The following is a 12,992-nucleotide window of genomic DNA, read 5'->3' on the forward strand; positions in this document are numbered from 1 at the left end:
AAGTCTGCACCTCTCACCCCTCCCCCCCACAACCAGATACTTCTCTCTCTCTCTCTCTCTTCCTCAAAGAAATAGTGCATTTTGGGACAGATCTCTCCATGGCTCTAAACCATCTCTAGCTGTTTGAAAAACCTCAGTTATTTGTAAAGCATACAAAAAAAAATCCTTATTACTCATGGCTGGCCAAAAGATTAAGTGATCCTTTAAGAATTACATGTGAATAACTAGGAACAAAGATATTCAACTATATTCATGACAGGCTCAGGTTGTTTAACAAGAGAAAAGTAAAAATTTCCCTTTAGATCATTTGCATGAGTTTGTCTCTGAAAGCCATCCATTTAAAAATGCATTAACCAAGTGTTTTCCAAAAATATCCACGAGGGCAACTTGTTAAGGGATGTGCTCCTTGAGAGTATATTACTACTATGTGGAAGGGAGATCATGAGAGGTAAGTGAGGGAGAAGTCTTTGTCAGACTTGGGAAGGAACTCAGATGTTCTTAATGGATCATTGGCAACAAAAGGGAGAGTTCAACTTTGAGTTCCTGAATTTGATCCTCTGCTGATAGTGCATTCATTTAGTCTTTCAATTAATTAGTCTTTACAAAATATTTCACAAAACTTTTTTCACCTATAGAAATTTGTTTCTATACATTTAATATATTTTTATTGTATAAATTATTCTCATCTTTAGTGCCTTCTTTCAGTTTATAAATGGCAAAATAGATAATAAACAATCATAAAGCTAATCTCAGGTGGAATGCCCTCCTCTCTGTAAGGCCAGTCCTCCATACACTTGCAAATTTTATGAAATGCTCTTCTTTGCAGATGCCAGTCAAAGAAACTATTCACTTAGCCTTCCCTGATATTTTGCAGTCTCCAAAGGGACTCCTTTCTTTTTTCCTTCTTTCTTTTGCTTGTTAAAAAAATCAAAGGATGTGCATAGTTATAAAATTCGAAGGGTACCAATTACAGATGTGGGTAATGGGAAGGTTGGTGAAGTTCAAGTGCTGGCAACTTTTCTTTAAAGCAAAAACACAGAGAACTCAGCAGCTAAATCAGCTCTGGACATCTGCTGGGGTGAGGAGGCTGCCCATCTCTTGGGCAGAAAGCCCGTCAGAGGTTTATCCCTACACCTGGTACTTTGAGCAAACCAAAGCCTTCCTGCGTGCTGCAATGTCTTTTCTGTCCCACCCTTGGGCCCTCCGTTTCCTTCATGGCTTCACACAGTTTGTGTTGTACATTCATAAGAATTCACATTGACTGCAAAAACATAAATGCAACAAAAACATAAAAGCCTCCAAGTAGTATATTATATATATTTTGTTCTTCTAAATACTCTTCTGTCATTGTCAGAGGTGCAGTAGCTAATTTATAACTTTTCCTTTGAGGGAATCCAGATGAAAGGCCCAGACTGCTCTTCGATAACAAACTTGCATTGGTTATATATATCTTCTAAGGTGTCTCCTTGGACAATAGCTACAACAAAAGCAAACATAACCTGAATTAGGATCACATCCCTGGTAGTGAAGAACAGTTAGCCAGCACACAGCAGAAGCTCAAATCAGTGACAAACTCATTAGGAAACTATGTTTCATCAGTAAGAAAATTCACTTAACGAAGATGGTAGCAATGATTAAAAAACATGCTTTCCAGGCATTTCCTGGATCAGTTTTATTTTATTTTATTTTTTTTATTGTTACTTTTTTTAAAAATTTTATTTTTATATTCCCCATACAATTGCAACCCCCTTTTTTTGACCCCAAACCCTCCTTTCCCCGCTCCCCACCCCCCATAGAGTGTCTCTGGTTCATAGTTCTTTGTTGATTTTGATTTTATCTTTCTTATAGTTATTCTTTTTCCTTATCCCTTATTTAGATTTTCTAGATTCCTGCTATCAGTGAGACCATCCGGTATTTTTCTTTTTCTTTCTGGCTTATTTCGCTGAGCATGATCCTTTCCAGCTCCATCCATGTTGCTGCAGATTGCATCCATGAGTTTATCTTTTTATTGCTGAGTAATATTCCATTGTGTATATGTACCACATCTTCTTCATCCAGTCATCTGTTTTTGGGCATTTGGGTTGTTTCCAGAGCTTAGCTATTGTAAATTGTGCTGCTATAAATATAGGGGTGCAGGTGCTCTTTGGAATTAATGTTTGATCAATTTTAAATGCACCAATCTTTCCTCTTTTTAATAATCTGTCTGTGGTTCTGGACAATGAATCATCCATTTACATTTTATGGATTTCTACTCTGAGGTAGGCACTGAGCGAGGCATTGATCAATTTTCAGATTGACATTTCCCTATTTAACAAAGAAAGCAGGCCCAATATTCTCTATTCTATTCTTTGTCAGGGGCAGAAATTCAGATATTTCAGACATAAGAAATAATAAAGGTTTTTGGGGAAACTTTACCTAACCTCCCAAACCTTTAATAGAAAGCCCCATCATTCTTTAAGTACTCTGGAGTGATACTGTGATTTATAATTAGAAATGTCTATTTGGTCTTCCTCTGTCTTTCTGGTGCAGGATTCCTAAAATCTTTATAACTTACTAAGTAATGCAACCAGAGTATCTTTGTTATGCTAGTGCAGTGACTTTGGGACAGCACTCAAGGGTGGGATTGGCTGCCAGGAGAACAAACCATGTGATCAGAGGGCTGGAATTTAGGGTCCTACCCCTCTAACTTAGGGAGGAAGTAGGTTGGGAGAGGGGAGGGGCTGGAGGTTGAATCAATCTTCAATAACCAACGAGTTAATCAATCATGCCTCAGTTATAACATTGATGTAAACTCCAAAAGAAGGAATTCAGAGAGCTTCCTGGTGGGCGAACTGCTGGAGAATCAGGGAGCATTGCACACTCAGCACTGAAGCTCCGGACCACTTCACCATACTTCACCCTATGTATTTCTTCATCTAGTTACTGATTTATACCCTCTGTACTAAACCAGTAATCCAGTGAGTAAACAGCTATCCTGAGTTCTCTGAGCTGCGCTAGCAAATTAATAGAACCAAGGATGGGGGTCATGAGAACCCCAGTCAGTTAACAACCCACACTTGGGACTGTTGTCTGAGTGGGGGACAGTCTTGTGGGACTGAGCCCTTAACCTCACAATAGGACCTTATCTCTGGGTAGACAGTGTCAGGATTGAGCTAAATTGTAGGACATCTTGGCTGGAGTCTGCAGTTGCTTGGTGGTGTGGGAAAAAACCCTTTGACACATTGGAATTAGATGCAGAAACTTACTTGGCAAATTAAGATTTTACCATATAGGACTCATACAGAAGATACTATTTAGCAACTACTTACTAGAGTCACAAATAAGGGGAAGTATAAACAAAGCACAAAACCGTGTATTACCTAAGACACCAAATTGCCCAGAGTAAGTTTGTGCATCTTATTACCTCCTTTGAACCAGTTTTCTTGATAGCTCTCCAGCATACTTTCCATGTAACACTCGGTCTTAAAAATAAATTGTTACTAAAATGTAGTTTTGATTTTCAAAAATAATTCTCAGAACATATTGATTATTGTAGTTTCTTCCCAAACATAAACTAGTGGTTAAAAAGTACATTGTTTTGGTTTTTATTATTATTTTTAAAATTTTATATATTTTTTACATCATTTTTCATTTTACAACAAGCAACTACAAACCAGAGACACACTATGGGGGGCGGGGAGGAGGGAGTAGGATCAAAACAAGGAGGGGTGGGAATTGTATGGGGACTGTAACCGAGATGAAAATGCATACATTGTACATTGTTTTGATTTTATGTCCTACCTGGATATAGTTTTGGGATAAAACATAACTCATATCTTTGTTATTGATAGAAATTTTACTTAATGTTACCCAATACAACATATTTGCAAACTAACAGCTAAGTCACTGACATTTTCGTATTCTGAATAAGAGAAAAAAATATAATATCTAATATTTTATAAGATAATTCAGGAGAAAAGTTCTTGTTTTTAAACCATTGAGAATCAGTTGGAGGGCAAATTTACAAGGTTTAATTATTCTTTGGATTTGATCAGTGTTTCATGAAAGCACAAAATAGTCTACAACTTAGCAGACCCAGGAAAAGAAAATCTTCCTTTATTTTCCAAATTTCATGTATTTAAGGAAATATTTTTAAAAGTTTTTTTATTGAGACTTGACATGGAATCAATTGAAATACAGGGAAGTATTTTAGCTTCTTGTTCAAGTGCTGCTGATGGGGAGACAGACCCTGAGACTTCTCAAGAATAACTGCTTTGGAATTGTCAATTTTAAGCCCTAAAAGTTTCTTTTTCAAGTTTTCTGATGATATCAAGGAGATCGTTTAATGAAGAATCAATACCTCAGATCTCCTTAATAGCAGGAGATAGCTTAGTAGCATCTGCCCTGAAGGTTTTGCACTGGGCCAGTGGGAACGTGAGAATTGGTTGTGGCTGACCATAAAGAGGAGAGAACCGGGTTCTGGATCAAGTGGATGAAGCAAAGGGAAATTAAGGATTCTCAGCAGGAATGTTTCAGGGCCCAAGTATGCCAGGTCCATAGACCTAGGTGTGCCAAAAGTCAGACAATTTATCTCCGTTCTTAGTGCACAAGAGTACATGAACTTACCTGTAAAATATTCTCCAAATTCTTGTTCTAGCTTAATTGCACGATCATAAGTTTTCTTGGCTTGTTCCTCTGTTAGGCGCTTATTCATCTCCCTGGGAAAATGAGGGTTGATATTAGAACAGAAAGAGAATACACTAAATTGTGAACAATTAAAATGTCTGCAAAAATTGAATCCTGAAAAAAAAAAAAAATTGAATCCTGCAGGAAACAGAAACTTCCTCCAAGAAACAGAGTCAAGAAACAGAATCTTAGGCCTCCCCGGTGGCGCAGTGGTTGAATGCTGGGCTGCAAAGCTGCCCACAGCCTCTGCAGCGCCGGTTCGATTCCTGGCTGCCGGGCAAAGGTCCCACATGGCGCGCAGACCTCTCCTGCCGTGCCCGCTGCCCCTCAGCAGTATTTCATCAGTCTGCTAGTTCTGCTCCCCACTCTGGCTATGGTGGATTCTTTTACTATCCCGCGCTTCTGACTGTACCCAGTGCTTGTATAAATAAATAAATAAATCTTAAAAAAAAATAAACAGAATCTTTCTTCAAGTCTCTGTTTTGCTGGTATCACTCAGGCATCCAGGCCTCGTCCTCAGGGAGGTTCATCAGAGGGAAGTCCCCGGTTCCATATTAGACTGAAGAAGACTCTCTTTCCTTATGATCTCTGTCACTGTCCCCTATAGCCCCACAGAGTAAGACTACACTTCTGTCCCCAAGACAGGTCCAAGGATATTCAAATCAAGTGCTCTTGCATCTTTTGAGGCTTCTGTCTGTTCAGAGAAACTTGTTCATTTTACTCATTTTTTCCTTCATTGGACAGGATTTCCAAATCCCAAGCTTCTTGGCTACTCTACTTTGAACTTTAGTCCAGTCTATCTCCACTTGTCTTAAACGTAGAACTGAAAACAATCTTCTGGGGGTTGGGGGCAGAGGGAGAAGAGATGAAGGGAAGACACACCTCAGTCACTTAGTTTGACTACATCCTTGATAACTAGACTGGATTGTTCCCAGGTCCAACCTCTCCAAAGGCGTTGGTTTCTCAGAACCCCCTGCAACCCCCCCACCCAAGGGCTGCTGTTCATATTCAGGGTGTAATTGGAAATGTGGAGTGGAGAAACAGAAGTGCTTCCAAAGAATTGTGGGAAATGAGCCAGCATCCTAGGAGTGTAATTTCAATATTTTCAGCTTGAAAAGACATTATGCAGCTCTGGTTACTTAACTTCTGCAGAGGTTGGGGCATGTCTACAGCAACTAGAGCTCTGAACATCCTTTTTTAGTTAATGGTATCTCAAGGCACGGAGGAAGGAAACTTGAATTAAAATGGACACAGACTGAATGTAACCAATAAAAGCGCTAGGACCAAAACATTTTAAAATAGTTTCTAAGCGATTAATATCAAGTACTGAACCATGATAGTGGAACTTGGTAAGGAAGAATCTTCCTTCCATACTTAAGTTTTAAATTTTTGTTCTGACTAGAGAATGGGCTACAAGGAATTATGCCTGGAATGACCTCTCTCTTTTTTTCTTCTAGTCTGTCTTCATGGTGGGTAATTACCATATCATATAAGCACTGCTTAATCACTGGAAGATTATTTTAATGCAACCTAGTCTCGGGGACAAATTGAGATGGGAGGAAAATGAAAAATAACCGAATCTACTCATCGCTAACTAGTGACAACTTTCTCCTCCCTAGCCTTAGGTGTTAGCATTTTTATGCCTACTACACTGCACTTATTACATAAAATTACTTTAATTTTCCATCTTTTCTTAATCAAAATATTTTATTAATCAAAGACTGACAAGCATTGCCCTCTGTCCTTATAAGAACACCAATATGACTGAATTTGTTGACTAGAATCCAGCAAAGACATTTTGGTTGGTGCAACAGGATGCATCACAGGTGTTTGTAGAATTCTGGAAAGCACTGCTGCCTTCCATGCCACTCAGGACAGCCAGAGACTGGGTCTTGGACCTGTGGTTCTGATAAATTCCTTTTTCAGAGCAAGAAACTGAAACCTAATGTAGTGAGAGGACTTGCCTAAGGTGGTGTCGTTAACAAGGGTAAATGTCAACGTTGTTCTTATTTCAGGCAATTTTAGTCAAATAGATTTCACATCACATAAAGTTTTAATATATTTCAGAGCTTTACTTTGAAAAAACCAAAAAAAATCAGACATTAATATTATTCTGGACATGATGCTGATGGAGGCAACACAAAGAAGTGGGATTTCTTAAAACATTTGTGGAAATAAACTCATTTTGTTCTGGAATGATCAGTGGGAGGAATCAAGGTATCTGGAGGAATAGTATCAATAATTATCCTTCTTAATAGCACAGATCCTGGGAGGTGTCACTGTTGGGTACACAAGATGCTGGATTAAACCAAGGGATATTTTTCACAGAAAGATAGTCTTTTGCTTCAGATAGTTAGAAATCTTGTAGTTATGGATCTTCTTGGACGTCCCTGGCCCAGGTTGGTTTGTTTATTCTGAATTCCCTTTGTACTTAGTGAGTTTCGGTTTTTGTACTAGAGTACATGATTGTTCACTTGCCTGAACTGTGAGTATTTTGATGGCAGTGAGGGGAGCTTGTTTGTCAGAATGTGCGACGGAGCCTGAGGTTAAGTGAATACATGAATGGGGAGGTAGACAAATGTAGTTATGACACAATTGGAGACAGAAGTAAACAAAGGCCACCATGAGGCAAGAAGGTACAAGCAGACAGGGATTGTGGGGAGGGGGGCATTCAGCAGGGTAAAGAGACACAGCAAATCTTCTCACTACTGGGGTTTGGGGAGTCATGGAGATGCAACATCAAAAGAACATCACTTTTGTACATGCTTGACTTTCTGCTTCTCTGAAGAGACAGCGATATATGTGGTCATCCACTCTGTGGTTTGACGTGGATGATGCACTTGAGAGAACATGTTTGTGATGATATATCAATGCCTGAATGTGACAGCTGTCATGCTTTTGTTCCAGCTGACCTACCATTCACTCCTCCCTGGGGAACAGGCAATGAATGCTGGCTTTGCTCCTCAAGTAAAACCCGTGGAAAAGAATGAACGGAAAAGTAACCATCCAGCGTTTTATAATGTGATCACCGATTTGAATGTATTTGAATGTCCCCATTGCTGTACTCAAGACCTATGGATAGAGCTGCAGCAAATCATGGCCAAATCCTCCTCTTCATGGCAGAATCAGACTTTAGTGTGTTTCATTCTTGCTGGTGATAAGTGGCTGCCGCAGCGCCCTAAGGCAACACTACATAAGTCACTTCCTAGTTGTGGAAGGATATAGATATTCTCTGATGGAGCACCAGGTGGGAATGCCTCCCAAATCACACTGAACGAAAAGTGCAAGTGCTGTTTTCTCCCTCAGGTCTCACTTCTCTGGGAGGCCATTTATCACTGTACTGTTTATGACATGAAAACTTTTTTTCTATTTCTAAAACATGTCTTTAAGTTGCTGTTCCCTGGAGGTGAGGGCCATTTTTTATAATATTAATAATATTTATAATATTTCTGAGGCTCTTTACAGATTATAACTCACTCTCACATCATGAAATTTGTGGCTGCTTAATTCACTTTGTATAATGTCCAGCACTGTATCCTACATGAGGATAATTCTATCAGGAATCATTGTTTTATCATCAACTTATTTTTTCCATGTGCCAACTATGAGCAAAGCTCTTTCTGTTGTAATTTATTTATTTAATTTTTATTTAAACATCCTTGTTCATTTTTTCATAATAGAGGATTTCTCCTCTCAGGTGTGGTTGCTGGTTTTTCCACCTCCAAAGTACCTACAGTCCTCTACCACACTTCACCACACTCTCCGCTACCCTGTTCTCCATTCTCCCCCACACCTCCTGTCTTATATCTATGGTCTGCTTTCAAGGGTCAGTCTTACAGTTTGTCTTAGTTTGGTTTCTGTGGATTCCACATAAAAGTGAAACCATTTATGTTTCTCCTCCTAACTTTTCTTGGAATAATTCCTTCCTGTGAAATCCACGTTTATCTTTTTTGATTGCTGAGTAGTATTCTATTGTGTATATCTATGCCACATCTTCTTGATCCACTCATTTGTTCTGGGGCATTTAGGATGTTCTCATAGCTTATCCATTGTAAATAGCACTTCCATAAATATAGGCGTCTAGGTTTCCTTTTGAATTAATGTTTTTGTGCTCTTTGGATAGATATTTAGCAGTGGAATTGTTAGGTCACATGGTAAATCCATTTTTAATCTTTTTTTTTTTAAAGAATCTACTTTACTTTTTTAATAAAATATTTATTTATTTACACAAGGACTGGGGTACAGGCCAGAGGCGTGGGAGGGTGAGAGGATTCACCAGAGACAGAGTGGGGAGCAGAACAGGCAGACGGATCAAGAACACAGCTGAAGGGAGCAGCGGGCGAGACAGGAGAGGTCTGCTGCGCCATGTGGGCATCTGCCTGGCTGGCCAGGAATTGAACCCATGCTGCAGAGGCTGCAGATAGCTTCACAGCGCTGCGCTCAACCTGCTGTGCCACCGGGGAGGCCCCCATTTTTAATCTTTTGAGGAATCTCTGTACTTCTCTCAATAGGGGCTGGATCAGTCTACATTCCCACTGACAGTGTAAGGGAGTTTCTTTTTCTCCACATGTGGCCAGCACTTGTTGTTTGTGTTTTTTTTTTTAAAGATAGGGCCATTCTCACAGGTATGAAGTGGTATCTCATTGTAGTTTTCATTTTAATTTCCCTAAAGACAATTGATATTGAGTATTATAATTTAATACCTAAATTTATGAGGCTGAAGTTACTGTCATTGACCAGCTGATTAAATTTTTTCACCCTGCTGAGAACCTTTGTCCATTTTTTATTTGTGGGAATATATTCTCTTTTTAAGATAAACCTCTGGCCATTTCCTCAAAGATTGACAATGTATTCAATTTAATTTCCTTAGGCTACAATTCCAGCTACCATGCTTGATTTACTTCTTTGTCCTCAGAGAAGTTGATATCCTCTACATGTAATTGCTTTCACCTATGGGATTAAGTAATTTCGTTTTCTTTAGCCTTCCCATAAACACTGTTTTCCAAACCTTTGTCATTTATTTCCAAATGCTGTCAAACATTCTAAGGTATTGAGAACCAACTGAGGGTATATTTGAGCAAAGTTCATGCAACAGACACACTGGTGTTACTTCTTAGAAAAGGCACTGTTTAGGTATTGGGTTGTTGGAGGAGGCATGATGTACTTTTCTGTTTTTTCAAGCAAAAATGAGTTATGACTTTTCAGACAAGTCAATATTACATAATGATAACATAATTTTACTCCTTTTATAGTAAGGTAACTTAAATCTGTTGCAGTTAAAATAGCTACTATCTCCCAAGTAATCACTACAAGCTAAATTACATTCATGATCTAATTTAACTTTCACATTTGCTCTATGGGACATTATTAATGTGGCTAGTTTGGTGGTGAGGAACTAAAACATACAGAGGTCAGGCAACTCGCTCCATGTTGATCAAAACAAAGCAACTAAACAAAGTAAAGGAAAGAACTAAGCTTAGCTTCACCAATTTTCAAGTCCCACTCTTGGGCTCTTTGCTACCTTTATGGCTACTATAGCCTCGTTCATTCTGCCTGGGTGTGGTCCACAAAGCAACATCAACAATTTATTTCAAATCACCACAGAATAATGTTACTTTATAGTCAGATCATGAATATATATCCAATTTATTTACTTGCATTTGAAGGACTATATTTCACAAGTCCTCTGAAAAATAAAAGAACAGAAAAAAATCTGTGTCATGAATTTTTCCCTTGCTCAAAAAGTACACAGGTATGAAGCTACTGGTTTGAGTTATAGATGTTTTTGGCTGTGTCACTAGGAACACTCCTTATTAGGGAGAGTGGGCTACAGACATAAGACTTTAAATAAGGAACATAAAAATTCTATGCTAGAACAAAATGAAATGCAAATGGAAAGAGTCCAAAATATTGTCAGCTCCCTCTATTAAAACCTCAGACATTTAAAAGATTTATTTATGGGATGGCTCTGAGAAGAAAGAGATAAATCAAAGATAATTGATTTCAAACCAAAAAAATCAATCTTCAAAACAACAAACAACACAACAAAATCACACACACAAACTTGTGATATGAAAATAAAAATTAAGAAATATTAGTGAAGACATTTAAAGAAATTACTGACATCTTTCTAGCGGTTTGAAAAACTATCTTTTAAAAAAGGGAACTTGTGGAAATGAACAATGGCATTATCCATTTATAAATATTTATGAAAAAAGTTGTTAACAATTTGCTGTATAGTATGGAACAGGGGCTAGATGAAGCCTCCCTTGTTCTCCACTTACATCAGAGGTTCCAGGGACTTGGGCTTAATGAAGATGGCAATGGGATAGAGCTGGGCAACTTGTAACCGCTTGATAGCATTTCCTGATACATCAAGTATACAGTGTTTGCCCTGGTAGAAAGAGAAGAAAAACATGAAATTAATCCAGAAAGAATGACAAAAATTCACCAAAAAAAATGAGAATAATGTAAGTGTGTTTTAGAGGGAGGTAAGGGACACTGGATCTCTAAAAGTTGAACAAGAATCACTGCAGAGCATAAATAAAAGTTGATACAAAAGATCATCAATGCTTGTTTGCAATAACTCATATGTGCTATCCCCCTACCGAGTGTCTGCTATTGGGAGAGGCATATTACGTTATCTGAGTTAATTTTATTTTCTTAAATAATTACCTGATACTTAGCAAATACGTAATGTGACTGAATCCCTTCTCAAAAGGTTCATAAATCATCCCTGAAGACAACTGTCTAGAAGAAATCCCCAAATGTATGAGGTAGGTTTCAACTGCATTTTATAGAAAAATAGAAATATTACTAACTTGTCCAAAGTCTCAGTGCTGGAGCACTCAAACCCAAGTGTAGAGAACAGAGAATTGGTTGAGATAGACACCTCATTGTCTCACTGGCCCAGTGTTAGACTTGGAAGAATGAGTTTAGAATAATCACATAAATCTTTGCTGAGTGCTTATGTGTATTCTTCCCTCTGCATGCTCAGTCTAGCAGAGGGCAGACAAGAAAAGTTACCTTAAATATTTTATCTTAAAAGTTGAGAGAGAGGCTCGCACTAAGTAAGTAAATTTTTTTTGTCTGTTAACAAAGAAAAAAGTTCCCATTACATTAAAACACACCCCATTTAACTTGGCTTTCATTGCAATGAGTTCTCAGAGCAAGGAGTTGCTTTATAAAGTATTTCTGCAAAAGCAGATACATTTGCTACACGTCATATTCTACCTCCTGGAGAGAAATAGTTTCATTAATTAGGCTGAGGCTAGAAGACTTTTCATAAGAAGAAAAAACAACAACTATATTATGCAGAAAGGATCAATCCTAAATCAATAATAGGGGACAAAAATTCATTTGTAATATTCACATGAAAATGAACAGAGTCCAATGAATATTTGAGTTCTTATCAGGGAAATATAGTAGGATGGCTCAAACCTTTATCATTTAAGTAATATATTCTGTTTCTTATCCTTGAAAGGTAGCAGTTATATAAAATATATTAAATGCTGTTTGCCCAGAACATTTCAAATTAACAAAGGTTGCATCTACATGCTTACAAGAGAAGAATAGATGGAATTATCTAGGAAAATAATTAGAAACAGTAGGATGTACCCACTAGAATATAACTTTTGAGAGAAGGAAAATAGATGCAATTTCTTAATGTATTTTCAGAGAGAATTGAAAATTTCTTGTTTAATTTTTTTAATCCTCACATTAAAAGGGGTATAAAAGACTGTATAAATGAAATCAACCCAACAAATATTAATTACACAACAGAATAGGACTGGCACAATTCTTTTTTTTCTCCTATGAAATTGTTCCTCTGTATTCATAGGCTCTCTCTATAGCAGATCTTAATGCCTCAGTCAAATGCCTTCCTATATTATGTTCTCTTGTATGTTCTCCTTTTTCATGTCCTTGATGGGAATCACAGCTTCTACACCTCTAAGCTGGAATTTCTGCCAGGAACAGGTTAGGTCATCCTACCATCTATCTACTCCTCTACCATGAGTATCTCAAGTTTTCAGGATTATAAACTGTAACTAATGCTGACAGAAACAAAAACAACCGAGGCTCTAAATAACTAATTAAATGCTATTTTTTTTTACATTACCTCAGTAAACATAAAAAAAAAGAAAAAGAAAAATATCAATTTGTTTACAGGGGTCAAAGATAAGTGAGTCAAGGGCATACTCAGTCTCCATAAACTTAAAACTACTAATAGCCTTTTAGGTTTATAGCTTCCACCCATGGCAACCAGCCTACATTATTGAGATTAGAACAACGATTAATGACCTTTTACTAAAGTGATTCTCTGTTAA

The 12,992-nt window shown here is 37.7% G+C and overlaps 1 protein-coding gene across 22 annotated transcripts in view; it reads right to left on the minus strand.

The window, feature by feature from the left end:
• Positions 1–1,370: 1,370 nt before the first annotated feature.
• Positions 1,371–12,992, minus strand: part of DLG2 (discs large MAGUK scaffold protein 2) — a gene marked incomplete at both ends in the record, with an annotated part of 1,956,162 nt that continues 1,944,540 nt past the window's right edge. For 20 of the 22 annotated variants that reach the window (XM_084247148.1, XM_084247146.1, XM_084247145.1 and 17 more), the window contains 3 exons: positions 1,371–1,477; positions 4,606–4,697; positions 10,950–11,059. In XM_084247148.1, coding sequence (XP_084103274.1) covers positions 1,371–1,477; positions 4,606–4,697; positions 10,950–11,059 — 309 coding nt within the window. The remainder of the gene's footprint in view (positions 1,478–4,605; positions 4,698–10,949; positions 11,060–12,992) is intronic. The other 2 variants (XM_084247156.1, XM_084247152.1) reach the window with 1 other exon arrangement.

Source organism: Talpa europaea (assembly GCF_964194135.1).
Source record: "Talpa europaea genome assembly, chromosome: 1".
Taxonomy (NCBI): domain Eukaryota; kingdom Metazoa; phylum Chordata; class Mammalia; order Eulipotyphla; family Talpidae; genus Talpa; species Talpa europaea.